This window comes from Ruditapes philippinarum, unplaced genomic scaffold (assembly GCF_026571515.1).
Source record: "Ruditapes philippinarum isolate M1 unplaced genomic scaffold, ASM2657151v2 ctg1723_1_1_1_1, whole genome shotgun sequence".
NCBI classification, from domain to species: domain Eukaryota; kingdom Metazoa; phylum Mollusca; class Bivalvia; order Venerida; family Veneridae; genus Ruditapes; species Ruditapes philippinarum.
This window is the reverse complement of record NW_026862113.1, coordinates 291,658-312,368: the sequence shown is the minus strand read 5'-3', so window position 1 is coordinate 312,368 and position 20,711 is coordinate 291,658. Positions and strand designations below refer to the sequence as shown.

Sequence of the window (20,711 nt, the reverse complement as noted above, 5' to 3'; positions counted from 1 at the left end):
TGTTTAAATGCAAGAAAAAAAATATTCTCTGTATTTGATCATTTTATATATAGATATATACATGTATAAAATTTGAGTTTCATGTTTGTATTTTGATAAAAAGATGTATGTATGTTTTTATCATCTCTTTAGGTTGAGAAACCTATTCATCAAGGTTTGATCGATTTTATTTCAGTTGCAACTTTTATTTTTGTTTTATTCTTATACCTAAGCTTTTATTAATGATCTTGATTGAGAAAATTAGGAAATTGCTTTTTTTAATGTTGTAAAGTAACACACTGTATTTCTTGTTATTATTTGATCTTTAATTTCATGAATTGTGGAGTTTTCTGGGGACTGGACAAAGTTGGGATTAGGTGGTGTCTTCATTTTGAAGAGTAAGCTTCTATCTTCATTTTGAAGAGTTATCTTCCATCTTCATTTTGAAGAGTTAACTTCTTCATTTTGAGAGTTAGCTTACTTCTTCATTTTGAAGAGTTAACTTCTTCATTTTGAAGAGTTAAGCTTCTATCTTCATTTTGAAGAGTTAGCTTACTTCTTCATTTTGAAGAGTTAACTTCTTCATTTTGAAGAGTTAGCTTACTTCTTCATTTTGACGAGTTAGCTTACTTCTTCATTTTGACGAGTTAACTTCTTCATTTTGAAGAGTTAACTTCTTCATTTTGAAGAGTTAGCTTACTTCTTCATTTTGACGAGTTAGCTTACTTCTTTATTTTGAAGAGTTAGCTTACATCTTCCTTTTGAAGAGTTATGTACCACCTATATTTTGTAGAGTAAACTGCTTTCTTCATATTGAAGTATTAAATACCATCTTAAATGATTGTGTAATGATATGAAACATATGTCAAATAGGTAATGGAGAAATACAGTATGTAAACGTGAATCATTTGAATTTTAGTTATAAGACATATTTTATTGATGAAAACAGATGTAAATTTGTATATTTTAAACATGTAGAAGGTATGCTTTTTTATAAAAGTATCTTATGAAAGACAGATATCAAAGTAAAGCTTGCCAGAAAAGTCGCTTGTGTACATATTTTCTCGACCATGTAAATATTCTGTACATAAAGTTATTATTCAACAAACATACAGTATATATTTTTTTCTCCCCCTATGAGATTTCAATTTTTCATTCATAGAACAAGCATTACTATTGAGATGTGAGAATGCATTACTAATTACATGTGAGGAAGCATTACTAATTACATGTGAGAAAAGAGATGTTTTAGTTTCGTTATTAACCATTCATTGTTTTTAACACCCTGATCTTAATAATAATAGCATCCTAACTTGTGATGTTGTTTCAAAATTTCAAAAAAAGTCATTTCTTGTCCAGAAGCTTAATTTATAGAAATTATATAATTGAAATTCAAAGATTTGTTAAGAAGTAACTGTTAATGTTTGGTCTGACCCTGGCTTGGTTTGACAATGTTAAATATGATATAATATTTTTTTAATTTGGACTATTTTTGAAGTCAAGTTAGCATAATATTGATTTCTTTTATTAACAAAATGGATTTATTGATGCCGTTTTTGAAGACTTTCATAAGCCTCGATGAATCACTGTTTTAAAATTAGGTAATAAAAAATCTAAGACATACTAACAACGAATGGGGATAGACAGAAAGAATGAATTGATAGAGAGAAAGTTGGAATGAGAGAATAAAGAAAGCGTTAGAGCTCAGGGAAAATATTTGTAATTTAATTCCAGGAATACTATTCTCATAACTGTTTGTGTATAAAGGTTAAAATGTTTTTTTGAGAAGTAAAAATGTTTCAGGCAGTTCATGTTTGAATAGATAAAAAATAAGACTGTGTCACCAGTATAAAGCCGGGCCAGGCCACCCTGTACATCTGTGCAGTCTGACCAGGCTCTATACTGTTGGCTGACTAACTTTTTAACAAATTGTCATCTTGATATCCTCAAAATTGAAAACAGACAGTCCCAAAAATAGAATCTGGGCATGTCCAAGTAAGAAATTCTTCAGTGTTAGCCTTAAAAGATAAAACCATTGCACAGACGTTTGGTTATTAACTTAATTAAGGTCGATAAATATGAAAGTGGTAAAATAAAAAAATTGTCACTAGGTGATTTCATAAGTTTTCAGAATATTAATACATAGAAACTTATTTTATTTCTCGGGATTTTGAAGAAACTTACAACAATGAAGCAGATTAAACATATATACATGCACCAGTTGTTTATTGTCAAAAACTATTTGTGCCATCTAAGTTTTGACTGTCATTGAATGTGCTCTACAGTAGTGACTGACTTATCAACCATTCACATTGAATGGAAAGACTTTGTCAAGTATTTATTACCAGATGCGATACTTGTTGTGCAATAAAGGAAGAAATTGAACTAATGATGAAGTATGGGACAGTTTTCAATGTTAGTTTAAGATTTTTTGCTAATTTTTATTTTCATGGCTAAAGACTTGATTTCCCTATTTTTAGGATTTTACTATTTTGAAATCCAAAGTGCTAAGTTTTTTTGAACATTTTATTATAGAAGATCAAGATATTTATGTACATGCATCAATGGGTGCTATATTTTTTGTCTGGTCGGAGTTTTTTCCGAATTCTGATTTTGGCTTTGAGTAAGGCCCCCACGATTACTCGTTTAAACGGAATCGTTTCGATTTTCATTCATAAACGTTTACGATTTTGTTTACCGTTTAATCGAAATGACCATATTGTCTTACAAAATTTCTTAATCATTGCCTGTTATAATGGATTTTATCAATTTTAGTGGTTTATCAAAGTAAACAAACTGAAAATAGGTGTTTACAATCCTCCACACAGCATTACGGTGCAAAATTGCTTGTGACATAATATAGATTAGGTAAAAAGTGGGGTTACAAAGCAAAAAATGTGTGCTGACTCAATCGTGATGAGCCCTGGACATTCTTTATTTGTACATGTATAAAAAATAGAAAGAAAGACATCATTTGGCGACTCAAATACATGGTGTGTATAGTACAAAGAGGTACCACCGTTTAAACGGTATCGTTTCGGTTCTTAGCAATCGTGTAAACGTTCACAAAAAATTGTAAACGTGGGAGCCTTAGCTTTGAGTTTACTGGTCTGAACGAACAATTTTGAATATCACACAAAGTTAGTTAAAAAAATCAGATTAATTTTTGATTTAGTAGCTTAGATGAATGTTGTAGTTGTAGCATTTTATTTGCATTTTCATTGTGGGTGAACCGAAGCAAGCTTGCATTTTATAGTTTCATGTATGCTTTATTCATATTTGGAGTATTTTTATGTATTAACACATATATGTTTATACTTAATACTTACAATGAGGTTAAAACACATATATTGTTATATACATATTTATATAGGTTTTAATAGTACATGTATATATATACACAAAGCAGGACTGTTTTAAGGCATACAACAATTAACGCAGTGTGTGATTGGGTGTCTGTGTTACACGGTTTTATGCTGCATATAAAACTTTCAGAATATGTCGTGTTTTGTGTGAACAACATAGGTTAAATTATTGTAATGTTTTGATTAGTGTTTTAAACAAGGATAAAGGGTATGTTGAAAATGTGTTTGTAGTAAAAAAATAAGACAATATTTGTGTTTATTGTATAGTTAATTGGTGAAATTTGGGTTATTTTGTAGTGTTAAGGGTTGAATACTGCATATGATCAAAATAATTATTTGTTCATCGGCAAGATATATTAAGTGCACTCGTGTAATAGGTAAATAAAAAAGATAAAACAAGTTTGGGTGATGTTAACAAAGTTGATGCAAGTGTATTTAATGTTGATGCAGTTATACTGGTAATTTGTTTTATATTGCCATTGACTTGCGGTCTGAGAAATAATATAATCAAAGACAAAATAAATGAGATTCAATAATTGATATGATAGTGCTATTTATAGTAACATAACATTCTATTTATAGTGTCATTTTACTATTTATAGTACCAAATTATTTTAGTTTTTCTTTTTAATGTATTTGAAATGCTTGGTCATTATTGTAAATAAAGTAAAACTGTTTTGTTTGATTTTTGCTTTTACACCGTGTGTAAATATAGAAGAAAAAAAAACAGATCTTTTTTTTTCAAATGCAAAAAAAAGCTGAGACATTTTAGATCTGATTCCAAAAGTATGTTTGCATTCCAAATACTGAATAGTAAAAGATGGGTTTACCTTAGGAGTTTTGTTCTACAGTGTAACCTCTGAAAGAAGACCACTACAAAAGTTGATCCTTTGAAGATGTTGATTTTCTTATATTATATGGAAGTAAAATATCTGTTTTATACAGTGTACATTTTATTGAGGTATTACTGTATTTTGTCATCGGAATGTCTAGTATGTGAGGTCATGTATATTTCACATGGGTTAGGGAGAAGTCATTGTTTTCTTGGTACATGTATATACATTGATATATTGTACTATAAAATATTTCTTATTGACATATTTGCCCATGCAAATGTATTTTCTTTTTTAAGTAAATACTTTTTTTACAACAGCATTTTGTTAAACTTAGAAAATTTTATTGTACTAATTTTACTAAGGAAATAACGTATTTAGACCAGTAAAATGTATAGTAGACTTTAGATGAATATTATATTTTAAATATCTTATTATTTCATTTATCTAGAAGAGCCAGTGTCTTGCTTTAGTCTAGTGACAAAGCAGGGCATTGAAGTGAATGTACTGTTGTTTTTTGTTAACTTGAAGAAGGCTAGTTAAGGAACTACATCATATAACATTATATAAAATACATTTTAAATTGTTAAGATTCTGTTTTTGAGATGTTATATATCCTATTTTACCATTGTCAAAATAAATATTTTTTATTTGGTGGCAAAAAATTGTGTTTTGTTATTTATATAAATGTTGTTTTTGGTTATGGGGCAGATAAATGTTTTTTGTTGCTAAAGTATAATACATAAAATATTACAGAAGATGTAGGCTAAGTGCCTGGCCAGTAATGACTGGTTATCGTCGTAGTTCTTCCACTAATGTTTCAAATGACATCTCTGAAACCATTGGGACAACTTTTATGAACGTAATTGTTTCATGCATGAAGCTTTTCAAATAGTTCCATTCCATGCAGAATAGTTTCAGTTGTCATGGCAACCAAGAGCAGAAACATTAACAGATCTAGAGCCACAGCTATGGAGAATGGCCTTGGTTATTTTCTCAAAATATATATATATAATTTGGTCCCGCCTCTTGGGTCATATAGATACATGTAATTACAATAAATATTTACATGCCCCTTTGAAAAACTTGTGAATGATTGTAAAATCCCTGGCGGACAGGCGGCAACGGCCAGTTCTGTCTTGAACATTATTACTTCTACCCGCATGGAAAATTTTATTTGACATACATGTTTAAATCCGTATGAATTTGGTCAAGGACACGCATAGAAGTTTGAGGAAAATGCTTGTGCGGAACAAAATGGCATCGAGAGAAATAAACCTGGTAGAATGGTAAAACGCGCAAAATAACAGCCTCTGTGCGAAAAGTCAAGGTCACATATCGGTCTAAGGTCAGATGAAATGTCTGTACTCATGGAGATGAGGGAATATATCACAAAAAATATTGCCAGGATAATTCAGTTGAATGCATGCAAGTTCAAGGTCACTATGTTTAAATGAAAATATCACCGGTTATATCCGGAGCATTTCTTCTTCATGCATTATGTCTGTATACCACAGGTCAATGTCACACTTGGAGGTCAGAGAAAAACACTTGTCTGCAGTGTATTTTCTTTTTGAATTGTTGTAAGTTTATGTATAACTTGGCACATATGTTCAACATTGTGTGCAAATTCAGGTCTTTTTGTGGCCAAGGTCAAAGTCATCTGCATAAAGATCCAAGCGCAGATAAAAAAAATGAAAATCATGAATGTCAGTATTGACCAATTTGTCACCATGAATTTAGAGATTTAATGTAAATATTCACTATCACGAGACTAGCATTTATGACGAGTGTATTTTGTGACAATGGCTTCTTTGTACTAAAAATCGGTTAAATTCTTTTTTCAAATATTGTAAAATATGATAAACAAGATCAACAAGGAAAGCATCAAGACTAAAAGACTAAGTTTAGAATCGTTTAGTGGTTCTTCAGTTTGCCCTAGGGTGCCAATATTGGCCCCGCCTAAGGGGTCAGTTGATATGTAAAAGGTCACAAAGTTCTACCTTGACGTAATTTTCCTCACATGTACTTTGAACATTCTTCTTAAATCTGGTCTAAATCTGCAAAGCTATGGGTTCTGATATTTGGTATGAAGCATCACAATATGATACAAGGTCCAGAGCTTATAGTTGATTAAAATCTTTACTGACAATAAATTTGAATGTTAAGAAATTAAATTTGACCTTTGTTGTATGTGTCAATGACCTAGTGACCTACTTTTGCTTTTTTCTAGCTATGGCCATCATATTTATCATTTGTATCACATGCACTCACAGGTGGCAGTATCAGTGTTTGGCTACCTAATACAAAACCACCGATAAAAAAGTTTTGATAGTGGACATTTTTGTGGATTTTTTTTTATGCTCCCCAAAAAATTTGGGGAGCATATAGTCGCCGGGTTGTCCGTCCGTCCGTCCGTTCGTACGTATGTCCTGTATTCGTGTCCGGGCCATAACTTTGTTTCACAACTATTTCACAGAAATGATCACCATATTGAGACGACGTGTAGCGCGCAAAGTTTGGGTCGCTACCTTGAATGTCAAGGTCACATCATGACCTTGTAGCAAAGTCGTGTCCAGCCCATAACTTTGTTATTTGAAATCGGATTTTATAACTATTTCACAGAAAGGATCACCACATTGAGACGACGTGTCGAGCGCAAAATTTGGGTCGCTACCTTGAAGGTCAAGGTCACAGCATGACCTTGCAGCAAAATCGTGTCCGGCCTTTAACTTCGTTATTTGAAGTCGAATTTTACAACTATTTCACAGAAATGATCACCATATTGAGGCGACGGGTCGCTCGCAAAGTTTGGGTCGCTACCTTGAAGGTCAAGGTCACAGCATGACCTTGCAGCAAAATCGTGTCCAGTCCATAACTTCGTTATTTGAAATCGGATTTTACAACTATTTCACAGAAATGATCACCATATTGAGACGACGTGTCTCGCGCAAACATTTTGGTCGCTGCCTTTTTTTTACACTTTGAACTTTGTAACATAAATCTGACACTACAAGAGGTATGCCTTCCTGTGTCCAAAATCTATTCGGGAGCATCACCCGGTTCAACCGGGTGGTTTTGTATGTGGTGGCCAAACGCTGATACTGGCACCTGTGCATGCACTACGAGGTGTGTAAAATAATCGTTGACACTGTGTGACCTTGAACGTGACCTTATGACATACTTTTTATTTTTTTAATCAATACCCTTTAAAATAGGCATAAATGAATCAAATTTTAGCAAAAGTTCAAACAATTATTGAGACTGAAAAAATGAATAAATAAATAAAAAAACACTCATGCATATTTTACTGTATTTAATTACATCTCTACACTAATTTCAGCAACACGTTTTTACTTCTTATCCGACACAGTTGTGACCATGGCAACCGCAATAGAAAGCTTGGGAACAACTTCCAACAGGGTTACAGATACCTAAAACAAAATATATTAGTCTGTTAACAAATCAGTGAATGACAGGATAGGACAATTTTTATAAATATTAAGAAAAAATATTGTTTTTTTTCCTCAAAGTTTGATTAAATTCTCGTCGCATTTAGCCTAGTTTTAACCGCATAAAAAGTCTGAAATGGTACATAATGACAGGGTTTTTACACATACTGACATATGAATACCTATTTTTAGTACTTATACTAAATTCCATACTGTAAGTTACTGAAATATATTATATTTATATTTGTTATATCTAAAGTCACATTCGTCCATTCAGATTAGTAGAAAATTTTATAACCTGGATGGCCTGTCGCTGATCCGGTGGGATCCGCGCCTACGGTCCATACACAAGTTGGATCGCCGAGCTCCACGCCGTTAGTAGCACCGTCACCGTCGCTATCTTTGGCACACAAGGCAGCAGTCCACATGTGTCCAGCAGCTGCAAAATCCTGCACGTAAAATAATAACGTTTCCTTTATCTATTTATATATTCTTATTCTAATATCATATATCTTTTTTTTTTCTGCCAAAATATTAAATATATACATATAGATTTGTATGTGTATTTTTCGTTATTGGGCTATTAGTGACCTGTTTTATGCTTAAAATAGTTCCCAAAAATCCCAATGTACTGCTTCTAAACCTCCACCATTGCATATTTGGCGCTATGTGTTGCTGTTGTTACACCTCGATTTTCGCACATTTGTTGCTGCTTTAAAGCGATTTTCGCACTTATATTGTTACTGCACATCGGTAATCGCACATATGATGCTGCGTCACCGGGATTTTTGCACATAAAGTGTTGCTACACCTCGATAATCGCACTATTATCTGTTGCTGCTTCACCGCGATTTTCGCAAATTTGTTGTTACTGCACCTCCATAATCGCATATATTATCTGCTTTACCGCGAATTTTGCACATACAGTCAGGTGCAAAAAGTATTGGTGAAAAGGGAAGTAACTGATGCATGCTTAGGAAAAAGGTTACTTTTGCTAGTCTCTCTTTACTAATTACATCATCCTCAAGGCCAAATATGACGTCATAGAAATTTGATGACATCATAGTTCTAGAATACTATTGTTTACCTTTGGAAATTTTTGAGTGTTTATGTTCTTTTCTGTGTTTTCTAAAATGGGTAGGAAGGGAAGTGGAATCTCACAGGATGTAAGAACAGTCATTGTGGATTTATATAAGAATGAACATAAAGTGTGTAACATTACTAAAATGTTAAATTTACCTTGCATGACTGTGTCAAATATTGTTAAAAGATTTTGTGCAGTGGTTCTACTTAAAACAAACCAAGAAGTGGCAGGCCAAAACTTAACAGCAAAAGGAAGTTTCAGGTGATGATAGGGGGGTATATTTGCTGGCATGGAGTGGGGACTTTAAGAAAAGTGACAGTTATTATTAGCTCTGAAAAGTACAAAGGCATTCTTCAGGATAACATTTGGCCTGTTATTGTAAGACATTTTCCTGATAATAATTATTTATTTCAAGATGATAATGCCCCAGTACACAGATCTCGCTTACTTCAAAAATATATAGCTGACAGCATTTTAAAGTCCATTTCTTTGCCTGCACAATCACCTGACATTAATATTATTGAAAATACATGGTTATACATCAAATGAAAATTCAATACAGACACCATGTAATCAACAGCAATGACAAACTTTTTAGTGAAATTCAGAGGATATAAATGGACATCCCTACAAGTTATGTTCAGAGCCTGTTTTTGTCTTTACTCAGAAGGTTATTGTCAGTTATCAGACTGAAAAGTCACTTGACTGAGTATTAAGGTAAGAAAACAATTAGTTTTTGCAGTTTGAGCAAACTAGTAACTAGTTTATATGAAGGAAATCTATGATTGATTGATTCAGATAAATCCAATATGGCCGCCAAAATCACCAATACTTTTTGCACCTGACTGTATATATTGCTGCTTTACCGCGATTTCCGCACATATATTGTTACAACACCTTGATTATCGCACATGTGTTGCTGCTTTACTGCAATTTCCGCACAAACATTGTTACTGCATCGTGATTATCGCACACATGCTGCCATTTTACCGAGTTTTTCGTATATATATTTTTTTCTAATAAAAAGCAGAAGTGCTTAATACAAGTACATTTGTCGTTTAGACATTTGTAAATCATTCATAATTGCCTGATAAAAAACCCACAATTATTTTAAATTAAAAAAAAAAAAACGTTTAGATCAGAGAAATGTCACGTCACAGTTGTGCATGTATTTTAAGACGATTATTACATATTGTTGACTTTTTATATTTGCTTTTTCCCGTGTTTTTATTATTACTTTTGTTATTATTGTGACAGGTCGATTTTTTATGTTAATTTTTCTTTTTGTCGTGCACTGTTCGTCACTTAGTCGCGGGAAAAGTATACTTAATTTAATGTCCTCGCATGCGTCTATTGTCTTTGTTTCCGTCGTATCGGATGATTTCGTAACGTTGGGCTTACGGAATTTGTTGTTTACTCTATAAATAAGTACACACTTCAGTAAAGTCAAGCATGCTTGTCCATGCTTGCGGTTTATAATAAAGTAATAATAGAAACTGAATTTTATTTTGCAATGACACAATTTATACGGGGTATAAATAAACATAATGCCATAATTATGCCAATTATAAAAATTAAAACTGTTGTGTTGTGTACAAATTAATTGTTTTAATCTAGTCAGCATTGTCACACTGGTCATAGCTTTCGCCCATCGCAGCAGCGGTGGAGCATTCGTCGTAGAAGCAGTGGATAAAAAATGGCCGTTTGCTGTTATTTGAATTTTGTTTTATGTTTTAATGTTTTACTGGAAACACTTAGTGAGCCGGGAGCCCACACATGTTCTCTTTCAACTTATTACACGCACATGGTGCAATGCATTGCCGTCTGTACAGTTTGACGAGAGGACGTAACTTTTGCCTACTTCTGGTTTAAATATGATTAAATTTACATTTCTAAAACTCTGAATACAACATGTACATTTTTTTTTTGCTTTATCTAGATTTTGTTTGTTTGTATTCAGCCAGAGATACTCATGACATAGGGGATTTACTGTATGTTTCGTTTTGTTTTCCCAACTCTTTATATAATAAACGGGATACAAATCAAAATAGTCTAATTCTTTGAAAAGTTGAAGTTGAATAAAAGAACCCATTTGGAGAATCAAATGCTTAACATTTTAAAAGGGCTTACCATTCCGAACGGATTCTTATCGTGTGTATGATGTAATGGATCGAAGTGTCCTACAGCCTCCCATACCCCACTACCGCATGGATTCGGCACGAAGTGTCCGTTAGGTATTCTATCCCTGTAATATGGATGACAAAGCGTCACAGCGACACTCGTAAATAATACCAGTAGCCCGAGCATTTTCCCTTTATCGTAATTCGAATTTGACGGAATAAAGAGATAGATTATAAAAATGTCCTTTCTATATATGTGAAATTCAACATGGCACTGTACAGCAAAGATAAGAGAATAGTTTCGCTTACGTAAAAGTCTTATTAATGTTCATTTCATATAATTTGAAACAATTTTAATGCAATTTATACATACATAACATTCAAAACAACTAACACAAGTATGATTGGGTAGAGTTTGAGCTAACCCGTAGGTCCTGGATTTTTAACGTTCTGTATTTGGTAAAACAAGGCTATTGGTAGTAATATTTCTGTAGAACGTTGAAAAGCATAAACTTAATCATAATGAGCTATAAATCATGGATTATTCTGTACAACTCGATTCAACTAATATAATTTATAAACGTAGAATAGATTGTCGGAAGCATGGATAATAGTTTATAAAAGTAGTATACCGGGGTAAATTGTCTGAATCATGGATTTTTCTGTACAACTCGATTGGACTTCAATAGTTCATAAACGTAGAATAAATTGTCTGATTCATTGATTTTTCTTTACAACTTGATTGGACTTTAATAGTTCATAAACGTAGAATTAAGTGTCTGATTTGAGAAATTTGTTGTACAACTCAATTGATTAAACTAATATAGTTCATAAACGTAGTATTACTTGTGTTTTTATTTAAAAGCAATAAAAATGACTAACTAAGAAGAAAAGATCGTAGCAATTTAAAATACTCGTAATGTCTTGCATATTCGAATAATTCATCTTCTTTTAGTTTAAACGCTATTTGGCTTGTACTTCATGTGTTGTTTTGTTGTGGGTTTTTTTGTTGTTTTTTTTTTTTTTTGGGGGGGGGGGGGGGAGGGTGGTGTTGCACGCACATGTACGCACTGATTAGATAATGAACACTAGTATATTTATAACAATACATATTTTTGTTTTTGTATGATTTTCAATATATGTGAAACTTCCGGGTTATTTTCTACAAATAAGTAATCAATCCCCATTTCGTTTATTATTTTGTGTCATAAAACTCTTAAGTGTTACGTGAACAAACGGATGAAATTGTGTCTATCGGTCAGACATTATGTTCAAATATTAAGATCACGATTACTGCTTGCACGAATCTCTTTCTTTTTTAAGTAGATCATTAGGTCAATAAAATGAATACCTTATCTATTTCGCTATTTCGTGAACTTTCTACAATATTTGTTAGGTTTAGCACATTTGACTTAGTGCTTGGTGCATGACTGATAATGAAATCTGATATATCTGTGAAGATAAGGCGTGAAAATATCTACAGAAGATAGATTCTACAGTTGCTTCTGCACACACTGTTTGCTTATGCACCCATTTTTTCAGTTAATGCAAGCGTTTCCAAGACCGTGGTAAATTTAATGAGAGTGGTAGGTCCGTTTTTAAATGACATAACAGGAGTTAAAATCATATCATAAATGACATTTTTTTATAATCAAAGTGGACTTTAAAAAGATGCCACGTACCAGGAAATTTAATTTAATCATCATTTAAGGGCTAAGGATGAAACAATTAAGCTATCTGGTAATTTTATATATGTTTATATATCATTATACATTTTGTATACATATTTCATTGCGGTCCTAAATTACTATCATTTAAAGTAAAGTAGGGTAGGGTGGGTAGTGTAGGGTAGGGGTAGGGCTAGGTAAGGGTAGGGTACGGTAGGGTAAAGGTAAAGGTAAAGGTAAGGTAAGGTAAAGGTAAGGTAAGGTAAGGTAAGTAAGTAACTAAGTAAGTATGTAAGTATAAGTAAGTAAGTATGAATAAATAAATTATAAATAAATAAATAATTAAATAAATAAATAAAATGTCCCAGAATCAACGAACATTTATTTGTGCAATGACTAAAAAAACTTCTTGGAAACATTTTTGGTGCTGTGTTTTAAGTCACGGCGACATTGAAAGTATATAACAATTTTTTTAGTTTTACTGGTTGAGGAAGATGCCCTCTCATGCATTATTTTAAAATTTTAAAAAAAGAGCGGGCACCTGGGTAAAACCTGGCTTCATAAAAACTATTTACTGTAGTTAACCAAAAGTCACTGGCGGGAGCGGCGATTGGTTCGAAGTCAAAGACCTTAACAACTTGGCTATCGAGGCCAAACTTTGTTAACAAGTGAAAAACAAGAAAGGAAAGAGATTTTATATAATTTATTATAAAACGTGAAAAAAACTATAAATAAAACTGCAACGATTGAATCAACGGCTGAGTAGATTTTATAGCGCTTGACTATCAAAATAAAACAACCCAAAACAATGACATTTATAATCATCTGCTTTCTTTACTGCTACATACTGACACATGGTGAACTCAATTAAACTTTTACATGAACATTTTATTGTACAGTTTTTACCTGTCTCATACGCAAAACATTTAGTTAAACGTGGTAAAGATGTACTTAGTTAATAAAATTCTATTAGGAATATTTTTGCAGTTTGTTTATTGTATCGACTTTTCAGCTTCTGTATTTACAAGGTAAGAGTTTCATTTTCTACCACATGCTTATTTTCTGAAAAGAACTATAAAAGTAACTAAGCGATATAAGTTCCTGAAAAGTAGCATAATCCTGTTGTTTTAATGAAATATCAGTTATACGTCGTATGTTTGAACGTATGGTGCTCTTTTGTTACATGGTTCTACTTTGTTAAATTCGTTTATGTGCAAAAACTAGTGTGTAGATAACATTTCATTTTGTTTTCTAGCTTATGTGATAGGGGAAAGTGACAAAAGCCCTCCCGGACAAAAACCCTACCGTCCAAAACTGACAAAAGCCCTCTCTTTATGAAAAGATTAGGTGTGATTGTGATAGTGTTGATGGAGCCACTGCTGAACTTTTATGCCTATATATATATACAATATATTCATAACATTTTAATAGTAACAATACGCACACCAAACGAAAACTAATTATTTATATAAACAACAAATTTATTATATTATTTTACAGTTTTCGAGAACTCGAGGCCGCATTGTTACAGGCTACTTCAAATGAATATGGAGGCAGGCCTCAAGATCCTGTCGATTCTGGTAACAAACCTTAATCCTTTTATTGTCATTTTTAGATAGATATTTTACGCTGTAGTCGGGTCCAATATTAAATTCGTTAGGTTCTGTAAGATCGAGCAGGAAACATTCAATCTGGTCATTGCATGTCTTGGTGATATACGTGATGAATATAAATATGAAAAGGTTGGTTTTAAGTCACAATAACTTTATTACTGTTACATTACGACTTTTCAACTTTACTGCTGGGCGGGTACAGCGAGGATCCCAGATTTGTACGCCTTTGTGCATTATTTCAGGTACGAGAATGAACCCAGTTAGAACATTTTGACCTAAATATATCGCTTTTCACCGTTAATTTGGTAGCCTTTCACCATTAGTTTGGTAGCCTTTCACTGTTAGTTTGGTAGCCTTTTAACGTGTTTGGTAGCCTTTCACCGTCAGTTTGTTAGCCTTTCACCGTTAGTTTGTTAGCCTTTCACCGTTAGTTTGTTAGCCTTTCACCGTTAGTTTGGTAGCCTTTCACCGTTAGTTTGGTCGACTAAAGGTCCTAATAACTACTATCAAGAGTATGATACATGTAGACTTTAACTGTTTAGTACAGAGGGTACCATTCTGAACCTTTTTGCAGTCTACCAAATTCCTTCCTGTTAATTGCTCAGTTTTGTTTATGTACATGTAATGTATAAAGATATTCCATACAATTTGCAATTGAACATAGCTTAAGTTCATCTAAGAAATAGCTTTAAAATCATCTCAAAAATTGGACAAGTTGGGATTGGTTGGTATATTAAGAAATAATGAGGTTCTTCTTACCAGCGACTGGTACATGTTGAATTACAGTTTTATTCTTTGTTTAGCATGTCTAAAGTATCATACCATGATTTATTGTTCATTTTAACAGATGGCGCTGTTGATGTCAGCGTTCGTGTTGTTGTCACAGACGTGCAGCCAATTAAACGAGAGGTATACTTTTGTCTATTTCTATTATCCACACCGTATTATCGAATCCAATGATGACAGATTGCTGCAGTGATCAAAATCTAGAAATCTAAAATTTACTAATTATAAACAGCAGAAAAATCCGTGAAAATGTTGGATTTGTTGTTGTTGTTTTTTTGTTGTTGTTGTTTTAATTGTTCAAAATATCTCGAGTTTAAAGTTAATGGAGGGATTCTTTTTTCTGACAGCCCACCTTATCTGTTACAAGTTGGTTAGTCGAGTTAAAAATTCTAAATGCATAATTTGGCAAAAATGCCCTCCGGGTTAATATTTGCAAACAAAGTATGAAATAGATGATACTTTCATGTTTTACAAAAATAAACAATTTCTAGTATATAAGTAACACGAAAATTAGAAAAAAAACTTTAAACTCAAGATTTCCTAGATATTAAATACGATCTTTTTGAAATTCCAAGGACGAAAACTGATCCCCGCTTGGTTTGCATTATTGGGTTGTATATTAACCAATTCAAGACATATTGGGGAAATTAGCCTCCTTATCAATAGCAATAAGGAACTGGCATATATTTTAAAGTCTGTCCTTCGATAAAGGGAAACACCAAGGTAGGAGAACAAACTCATTATTTGGAGTTTTTAATGGTTAAATAATCCCCACTGACAGCGTTTGTGCGAAAAAGACTAAATAAATTTTCGTGATTATATTAATTAGTCATTTTTGTTGTTTTTGTTGTGTGTATTTTTCACCTGCCTAACACTGTCACAACTTTTGCGAATAAGGGAGGCAATATTATTTGTATATGAACATTCCGTTTTTTACCGCCCAAAACAGTAGAACAGCGTGGATGAAAATGATAAAATATATTCTACAAATAATAATAAAGTGTAATTGATTGCATGAGGCATTTAAACAGCAATAATTTTGTCAGCATTTTGACATTGTAAAAGCATAAATATGTGCATTATTTTACAACAGGTGATAAGTATTCGTCCCAACAATATTCTTCTATTCGGGTGGTATCGCGAGTTTGATGTCAAGTCAATGAGTGCATATGTATTGTTCAAAATTACCTTATAGTATCCCCACTCAAGAACAGTAAATCTATTGCAATGAAATTGTCCTTATTTTCGTAATGTGAATATACCAACTAAGTTTATAACCTACCTGTAGTAATCAGTAATCTGTCATGGCTGGCGCCAGTTATACGGTGTGTTAATTGTCTTGAACAATTAACAAACAAAAAAATACCGAGTTTATCTGTATTTACATATCTGAAAATGGAATGTCGCACTGGAACTGCATGTATAAACACAAAAATAATTACTTATAACGGCAAGTTGTTACGGTTTGGTGACGGTCGCTAAATGTCCACCCCTGTTTCATGGTCACTAAACGTCCGCCCCTGTTTCATGGTCGCTAAACGTCAACCCCTGTTTCATGGTCGCTAAACGTCCACCCCTGTTTCATGGTCGCTAACCGTCCACCCCTGTTTCATGGTCGCTAAACGTCCACCCCTGTTTCATGGTCGCTAAACGTCCACCCCTGTTTCATCATTGGCAGTGTAGTCATATTTCCGGGTAATATTAGACTCCAAGTGATTTTGTTTCGTTTATCCATTACTTTGGTGAGAGATGTTATGTAACACCATCCGTAATATTTTTTTTCTTAATAAACAGAAACGGTAATTCATTACTTCCCTTATCTAGATCTTTTAAGTGTTTCAATTTTTATCTACAGAGTATAGATGTAATTGCTCATATTCAATCAATATGGAAGGACACACGTCTGCAGTACAACGTTACGTCAAGAAATCCTATGAAAATTAACGAAACGTTAGCGTATTCCCTCCACAACCGAGTCTGGAAGCCAGACCTCTATCTAGAACCAGAATGGACTCTAAATAGCGATTCTGAGATAATGTTGATTAGAGTGAATTCAAATGGAAATGTTGGCAGTAACAAAAGGTATGTACATTGTAGTTTGACACTTTTTCTAAAAGTAAACAATGGTGATCAATGTGATAATGTAATATATTGTACTGTAAGGCACTTAAATAACCCAAGCATGCAGCAACCCTTACTCCATAAAGGAGGTAGAAATATGATGATTCATTCACATTAACATGTAGTTCCTTTATTTAAGACAAAAACTTAAAGTGGCCTTCAGCTGTTATTTTTTTTATTGGAAAAACGATTCTTTGTTGTTTCGAACTAAGTATTTCAGTAATTTTATCTTGGAAAGTAGCCTGGGTTCCAGTCTGTCGATTTTATGTGCTTCTGTTCGGCAATTGATATTATCAAAACACGAACGAGTATGAAATAGCGCGTACGTTATGAATAAGCAAAAATGTCGGTGCCTGAATCCCAGGCTACTTGGAAAGGTGCATCATATCACTGTAAAGCCTTCTCCAACACAGCGTCCCGAAAGCTATTTATAATCCGTTCGTTTCAAAAAATAAAAGATCGAAAAACGAACCGTCCGCTTTACTGATTTACATAATGTATTTAATCGGCGGCAAATTTCACTTTCCACCTTAATTCTTTTGATTTGTCAATAATATGAAACGATTTATCTAAAAATAACATATTTAACTTTTAGAATAGCTGAAGGCCCCTTTAAAAGGGCTCAACAACATATCATATCAAAACGACTAATAGTATTTGAAAATACAATATTTTGTACGGCCATGTAAGGCATTGGTTGGTTTAAGATTTTAAATTTCGTCTTCAGGTTTCGATCTACAATTCCTTGCACGAAAAGCTTTATTGGAATCATGCACGTGGACTTTATATGTACAACACGTGTCTTGTCGTGTAAGTGTTATTTTTATACTAGTTTTTCGTTTGTGTCATTGTGTTCCTTGATAACATTAGGAATGTACTATCCACACTACTAATATTTTACATTATTTAGTTCAAAGCACACGAGTGGTACTCCTTTATATAATTCAAATATTTTCTTTCATGAATTGGAATAAGATTCCTACTTGGAGGATGAGGTGAAGTTGTCGTGGCTTGATGATGACCCACTGAGACTAAAATACGGAGCCATAGACGTAGAATCTGAGATCACTCGAGGTGTAAACGAAACATGTTCGTGGGACATATTCAATGGTGGGAAGTTATAATGTTTTCTTGTATGAAATGGTTTCTTGTATGAATAAACACGTGTTTTGAATCATATTTGAATAAATGTATATAATAATGAATTAATTTGGTACCTTTAATGCAGACAAATAACTTGAATGGTAGCAGATCATGTCTTTATACAGAACAACCCCCGCACACAGATTACCCTTAATAATTTTAAGGTGGCTCGGCCAAAGGTCAAAGTCACATAGACCTTGTATGTCAAAATGGTTTCCGACCATTAACGACCAATTACTTGACATCGAATGGGCCACTGGGCCTCAACGCTACATTGGTCTCCACCCAATCCAGTTTGAAAAAGCATTGTTTTATTGAAAATGAGATGTTAATAAGATAATACGGTATATGTAATATTTGTAAGTAATTATAATATTCTATATATTAGGCAATTAAAAGTTGATGTAAATGTTGATATTTTTGCTATTTCTTTTTGGCAAATATTTGACGTTATTAAGTGCATGCATTTCATGACACATTATTTTGTTCACACGTCGACCGGTCCATCCTTCGAAACGATTACATATTTCAATGAATAAAATGTTTCTGTTTTTCTAATTTTCAGGAATGAGAACATCATGTGTGGAGGTGAAACTGTATGTAACCAGGCATTTTCCATCCATTTTTTATCGTTTATACATACCAAGCTTCATGGCTGTTCTCATGGCATGGTCCAGTTTCTGGATACACAGGGATGAAGCCTCTGCGAGGATCAAACTTGGCACCCTCGTTGTGTGGACAGTAATGTCTCAATATATATCAATTGAGGTCGCTTTTCCGGAATACCTTGATAATATTGCTGGCAATGTTTGGATGTTTGGCTGCATATTTTTCACGTGGGCATCATTTATTCTCTACGTCATAATTCACGTGGTGCGCAGACGAGAGAAATCTAAGTTGAAACACGATGAAAAGAAGGAAAAGGAAAGAGAAAAAGAAGCAAAAAGAACTGGGGAGAGAGCACTGTCTATATCAAGTGTTCACCCGGTAACTGTTTTTACATTAAATGTTATAGTTTTTATTTTGACTCTAGTAATTATTTCAAATTAAGAATCACATTCTGTTTTATTTCTTTGTGTCGGCAGACTCAAGCCGGAAAATTATAAAAGGGACAAATAGTCTTTTGAAAAGTCAGTAAGCACTCTCGAATGTACAGTTCATTGCACATATTTGCATGAGAGCATTACAAATTCAATGATTGTATTGCGGGTTAAGGTATTATTTTTTGTCCCCATTCCTGTATTCACACGATTTGACCACTTCTACAAAGTCTGCCCTTAGTCAATCAGAATGGAGAATTTATACATGATTACAAAATGGATGACTAAAGGTCTGAAAAAGGGTCCCTATGGGACATTCGTCATGTTTTGTCGGCTTACCTATACATGTTGTATATAGAATTAAATACTATCTTCATGTAAGAACCTTAAAACTAATGTGTCTACAGTTCCTGCTGGGTATACAATATATTGAATACTTCTTTTAAAAAGAAACCTTAAGATGGAGTCTATTTAACAAAAAAAATGAATACCTGGCTGAACGGCAATTCCTAGCATTTTTGGAACTGTTATTTGCGTATAATTATAGTACCGCATTTATGAAGCAGCCCTCAAAGCCATCTTTAATGCGAAATGATTCATGATTCTCTTTTCTTCTTCAGGATGGAAAACTTGAAAGGGGCGGACTAAAGGGATATTCGGTTTGGAGAAACAAGAATAAGTTCAAGGTCACCAAGATATATATGTCCTCGTTCACATTGGAACGCTGGTGTAGAATCTGGTACGGACTTCTGTTTCTTGGATTCACCATCTTCTTTCTGACATTCTACGGCATGGATTTGTTTGTATGATGACCGGTTAAAGATAAGTAAAGTAAGAACATGCTGAAATACCAATTGTAAAAATTCATGGTACTCAAAGATCGAGATGACAGAAACAAATAAGAACTATTCTGAAAGAAAGTTCAGAATTAGTTTTTTTGTCGAAATAGATGAATGAAATAGATCATGTAGTTCTTATGTTCATGGCATTTCTAAAATTAAAAAAAAGATCAAATCATAATATTACAGTTTACACATAAAGACATCCCTTACATCAATTTCTATGTTAGAAATCGTATAAATAAAGTACATTGTATATCTTAACATTGTTTTGTTTTAATCATTCAACATGACGTATAACCAAATCACCCAGTCTTCCTACAACGTCCTATCATAGTATAATAACTGAAATATGTAGGTAAAAATATTTATTATGTAAAAAAGACAAAACTTATTAATCCTTAATCGCGTATAAAAGCAAAAGAAGCAAAAGTGCAGGATTGTCCTAAATTCGGCAAAACGTGTTTATATACATACACTTATCAATCCTATAAATGTTCAGATATAAATGGCCTCATACTTGCATCGATTTTAGCCCTATCACGCTGAATTATTCAATAAATATAGTAGAAACATTTGTCCGTTCTTAAACAATCTTTGCACGTAAATGGGCGATTGCCTGTGACACTGCATGAACAGTCGTCTTACGCGGTGGTTCAATTGAATCAA

General features: G+C 33.1%; 2 protein-coding genes across 2 annotated transcripts; one reads left to right on the top strand and one right to left on the bottom strand.

The window, feature by feature from the left end:
* Positions 1-7,478: 7,478 nt before the first annotated feature.
* LOC132717990 (temptin-like) lies at positions 7,479-11,086 on the bottom strand. Its single transcript, XM_060701601.1, has 3 exons — positions 10,844-11,086; positions 7,928-8,078; positions 7,479-7,611 (listed from the first exon to the last, which is right to left on the bottom strand). Exons 1-3 carry the CDS (start codon positions 11,018-11,020, stop codon positions 7,538-7,540), a joined length of 402 nt encoding a protein of 133 aa, XP_060557584.1. The 5' UTR covers positions 11,021-11,086; the 3' UTR covers positions 7,479-7,537.
* Positions 11,087-13,410: 2,324 nt separating this feature from the next.
* Positions 13,411-20,012, top strand: LOC132717985 (glycine receptor subunit alpha-4-like). Its single transcript, XM_060701594.1, has 8 exons — positions 13,411-13,528; positions 14,001-14,080; positions 14,961-15,022; positions 16,755-16,981; positions 17,748-17,830; positions 17,996-18,130; positions 18,729-19,150; positions 19,824-20,012. Exons 1-8 carry the CDS (start codon positions 13,446-13,448, stop codon positions 20,010-20,012), a joined length of 1,281 nt encoding a protein of 426 aa, XP_060557577.1. The 5' UTR covers positions 13,411-13,445.
* The last annotated feature ends 699 nt before the right edge of the window (positions 20,013-20,711 follow it).

Coding starts and splice junctions, on each gene's coding strand:
- LOC132717990 (XM_060701601.1), bottom strand. CDS start 11,020: ATGCTCGGGCTACTGGTATTATTTACGAGTGTCGCTGTGACGCTTTGT. Junction 8,079..10,843: donor ATAAGAATCCGTTCGGAATG/GTAAGCCCTTTT, acceptor TTTTACGTGCAG/GATTTTGCAGCTGCTGGACA. Junction 7,612..7,927: donor ATCAGCGACAGGCCATCCAG/GTTATAAAATTT, acceptor ATTTTGTTTTAG/GTATCTGTAACCCTGTTGGA.
- LOC132717985 (XM_060701594.1), top strand. CDS start 13,446: ATGTACTTAGTTAATAAAATTCTATTAGGAATATTTTTGCAGTTTGTT. Junction 14,081..14,960: donor TCAAGATCCTGTCGATTCTG/GTAACAAACCTT, acceptor TCATTTTAACAG/ATGGCGCTGTTGATGTCAGC. Junction 18,131..18,728: donor TTCGTGGGACATATTCAATG/GTGGGAAGTTAT, acceptor TCTAATTTTCAG/GAATGAGAACATCATGTGTG.